This window comes from Charadrius vociferus, unplaced genomic scaffold (genome assembly GCF_000708025.1).
Source record: "Charadrius vociferus isolate BGI_N301 unplaced genomic scaffold, ASM70802v2 scaffold115, whole genome shotgun sequence".
Classification (NCBI taxonomy): Eukaryota; Metazoa; Chordata; class Aves; order Charadriiformes; family Charadriidae; genus Charadrius; species Charadrius vociferus.
In genome coordinates this window covers 1,605,160-1,609,012 of record NW_009648636.1, presented here as the reverse complement: position 1 = coordinate 1,609,012, position 3,853 = coordinate 1,605,160, and the positions used below count along the sequence as shown (strand labels likewise).

The following is a 3,853-nucleotide window of genomic DNA, read 5'->3' as shown; positions in this document are numbered from 1 at the left end:
GGGACGGGGACGACTCGGGGGGGGCTGATGCTCGAAGCGAACATCTTCGGGAGGTGGCTGTTGAAAATGCGCATGTTAAACGCAGAAACGTAAGAAAGGGGGTGCGGGTCCCGGCTTCTGGGAAGGGGACGAGCACGTTTTAATGGCTTTCACTCAGGAGTCGGGGTTTCTGCAGCCTACCCCCCTCCCCCGGTGTCGAAAACAAACAGTTATTACTAAATCAATCAGTTCACGGTTACAAGTAATACACATTATTTAGATAGGTCTTTCAAGATCTAGTCATTTCTAAATTAACTTAGACAAAGTATGGCCCAGCGAGTGTTATTACATACGTCCCTGAACGCATTTGCAAGAAGTTGGATCTAACCCTTTTTCTCAGCTCCGGTGCCTGGAAAGTCTCATTAGCTATAGCAGATCTGCACTCGCTACCCTATAGCTTCACACGACTGCCTACGCTTTCAAAATATGATGGAGCTACCTATAAATAAATATAAAAGAAGGCAAAAGGTTCAACAACTCAGTGAATTACGCTGTCCCTGTGTGCTATTCAAAGGCAGCTTGTTAATTAGATTTGCATCTGAAACAGGCAGTAGGAGTTTTGGGGAAGTGTTTGAGAGATAATTAGTATTAATGTGCTCGAAGGGCACACAAATACACCTTTGAAGTGAGTCACGTCAGAATTCAAGCGTTTGACCTTGATCAATATAAATTTTTTCCAGAATCGGTGAACAAGAAGAGGTCTATAAAATATTTTTTTAAAGACATTCCTGTGTAGAGCAAGAGGATTTCCTTATATGTTAAACAGAACTTAAAAAAAAAAAAAAAGGAAGCTTTTACTAGTGGGAAAATAAGGGAAGGGATACGACCTTTTCCTAAAAGGCATGGCAGGAGGACGAAACGATCTCGAAAGCTACTCCCTATTTTAAGCTGTGCTTAATATTTAGTAGTTATCCAAGGCTAAAAGGCTTTTCATTATATAGTCGTCTGGAATAAAAGGAAACACATAAAAAACCCACAAGCACCCCTCTCCGCCATTACCACCCCTTCCTCCCCCTTTTCTTCTCCACAAGTTAAGCCTCAGCCTCACAAGGAGGGTTTGATCTGGGGATGATAAATGTTTGTACAATTAATTCTTTATTGCTGTTCTTCTGCAATGCCACTTCCAGGCAGTCATGTAGTTCCAGTATGTTTAGTAAAAGTAAACGACTGGAAATTAAAATAATTAAAGCACTGTATCCACGCAAAAACATGAAAACACAAACATGCAGGACTCCAATCTTGGAGTGTATTGCGGGGCGGAGGGGGGGGGGTGTCGTCGCTTGCGCGCCAAATCCTTCAGTCCCTTCTAAACCCAGAACCCCTCTGAAACCCCTTCCTCTCGGGATGCAGCGCAAATCCTGTCCTACGGACTCGTAACCTCTGACGAGCTACAAGACAAATGCGGTAGCAGAAAAATTTCCCTGAACATGCCGTGAGCCTCCTGGAAGATGCTTTCACCAGCACGGCGCGAAGGCGAGATAAAACATAATTACTTTCAGTAATTATAGCAATCTCTTCCGAGTAAATCTCAGGTCGTTCCGAGCCTAGTGCATCGCCCTGTACATGTGCAACTGACATTTTACAATTTTGGATTTAGCAGGGTATTTTCCATTAGCGCTCTGAAAAAAACCCAATTCCGCAAGATCCTCCTCCTGCCCTCCCCCCCACCGCCTCCCACCGCAATAATAAACCAAAAAGACTAGTGGGTGGAAGAGTAACACGTTAATGACTTTTGCTCAAATTGCTTCCATCTTGATCACATTTTCATAATTAGCACCATCATCTACAAATCTTTCCGCCCTGGGCATCTGACACAGACAGGCTCCCCAAGCGATGTGTATTCTACTTATTAGGGAGGGGAACACTTATAGGTCTATCATTAATGGTTCCCTTTCAAATGAAATGAATACGACCTCCACAGAAATATCAAAGGGCTGTAGCTACCTTGTCTCACTTGGTGCAACACTGAATAGCAAGCAACCTTAAGTCGTTTTGCTCTAGTCAGACATCTATACAATAAAACATAAGCCCACTCTTGTATATTTTAAGTTGTCTGGTGACCATTTTTGAAAACAAAACGGGTCCCTTTGATGTGGTCTAATTCTAACAGGGGGTGGGACGTCAGATGTGGTCTACCGATTCTTTCTGGAAATATTTTTAATTATGCCCCAAAGCTCCTTGTAGCCCCAAAGTAATAACCAGAGAGCAGTTTGAGTCTGTTACTTAATGTGGAAGGGAGAATAGGCTCTAGACCATATGTAACTGAATTAGAATTACAACCGATAATGATCTATTAATTCGCTCGAAATGTGCGACTTTGAAATGGAACATGTTAGGTGTCTATTACTCTTTGTGCTTGATCTTGCTAACAGAATATTTCTAAGCCTTCTTTCAGTTAAGCCATAAAAACAGCATTTCTCCTGGCTAGGCATTGGGTAAAAGTGAGTATTTATTTGAGACAGATGTGTTTATCCTTACAGCGTGCACGCCGTAAGCACACAAAGCACTTGTATTCTTAACTCATTACCCTCGGAGAAGGACTATATATATATTCGGATACCTACGCTTAAGATCTTTATGACGAGGCAATGTATATCTCTATTTAACTATTGTATAAATGTAAACATGGAAAAAAAAAAAAACCGCAAAAGTTTGAAATCCCTCCCCCCCAACTTAAAAATACTAACTTTACCCTCTAATAACATTTTACAAACACACATTTATGCAACGATTCAGCTTTAACGCTGCTGTGACTCAGGATCTGATTTTACTACGCGGTCCGACGCCTCTGCTGCTGCCGCCGCCTCCGCGCCTGCCCCTCTCTCCTCCGGCCCCCAGCGCTGATTTACGACCGGCCCGTTACTCTAACGAGAAGGAAGTTACAATTTGTAGAGCAATAAATACCGAGGCGGTGGGTGGAGCCCCCAGCAGAAAAAAAAACCAAAACAAAACAAAACAAAAACCAACCCAAAACCACCACCAAAACCCAACAACCAACAACCCGCCCTCCTTCACCAATTAAAAATCCATCCTAGCTCAAGTGTGGACCGTGGGAAGGTCTCAAAGAAAACACAGCCTCGGTGATTATTAGGTGTTTGTTTGCAATGTGCTAAATGTCGTCTTCTGAACATAATTCTCCTGCCCGATGCAGTTTGCTCACACCTGCTGATATTAGGAAGAGGTTATAAAATTCAATTGATTTTATTCAGCTATATTTTGTTTTCTTTGCCGTTTTCTAGCGGGGCTATTCTGCACCCTGTGAACAATATAATCTTGTTTAAATGACTTTCCAGACCACACAGCATCATGTTACCCTGTTCTATACGTGTAGGCAATACTGTTTATTGTATTGTAAGCTATTAACTCCCAGAAAGCAGGATGAAGGGAGAGTGGAGGAGGAAAGCTCCGGGGAGTAAATTCATAGCTTCCAAGGTTCAGGTTGCTTTCTCAGGTGGAGAAAATAAGATTTAGACCATTTCAAATGAAAATACATAGAGTTCTCGAAAGGAAATGTTAAACACAGAACAGGCGTATCATCAGTTCTCCCTTAATCCACTGGTATGATCTGTTTTTCATGTTTATAGTTACTTTTTGTGGTTTATGGAGAAACAATCTGAGGTCTTCAGATTTAAGATGATACAGTTGATTTTATACATATTATGCGAGCTACTGCTATACTGCACTTGAGACAATCATTTAGAGTTTTTTAACTTCTATATTTAGGTTAAAAGCATGTGTGATTTACTGATATCAGTGAGATCTGCTAACTTATCTGTTATATTTTATTATTGTTATTGTTATTTCATTGACATCA

At 41.5% G+C, this 3,853-nt stretch overlaps 1 protein-coding gene across 1 annotated transcript in view; it reads right to left on the bottom strand.

Moving 5' to 3' along the window:
- FGF3 (fibroblast growth factor 3) overlaps positions 1-1,617 on the bottom strand; it is an 8,297-nt gene extending 6,680 nt beyond the window's left edge. The window contains exon 1 of the mRNA XM_009886295.1: positions 1,407-1,617. Within this exon, the coding sequence (XP_009884597.1) occupies positions 1,407-1,617 (211 nt within the window). The remainder of the gene's footprint in view (positions 1-1,406) is intronic.
- Between the last annotated feature and the right edge of the window lie 2,236 nt (positions 1,618-3,853).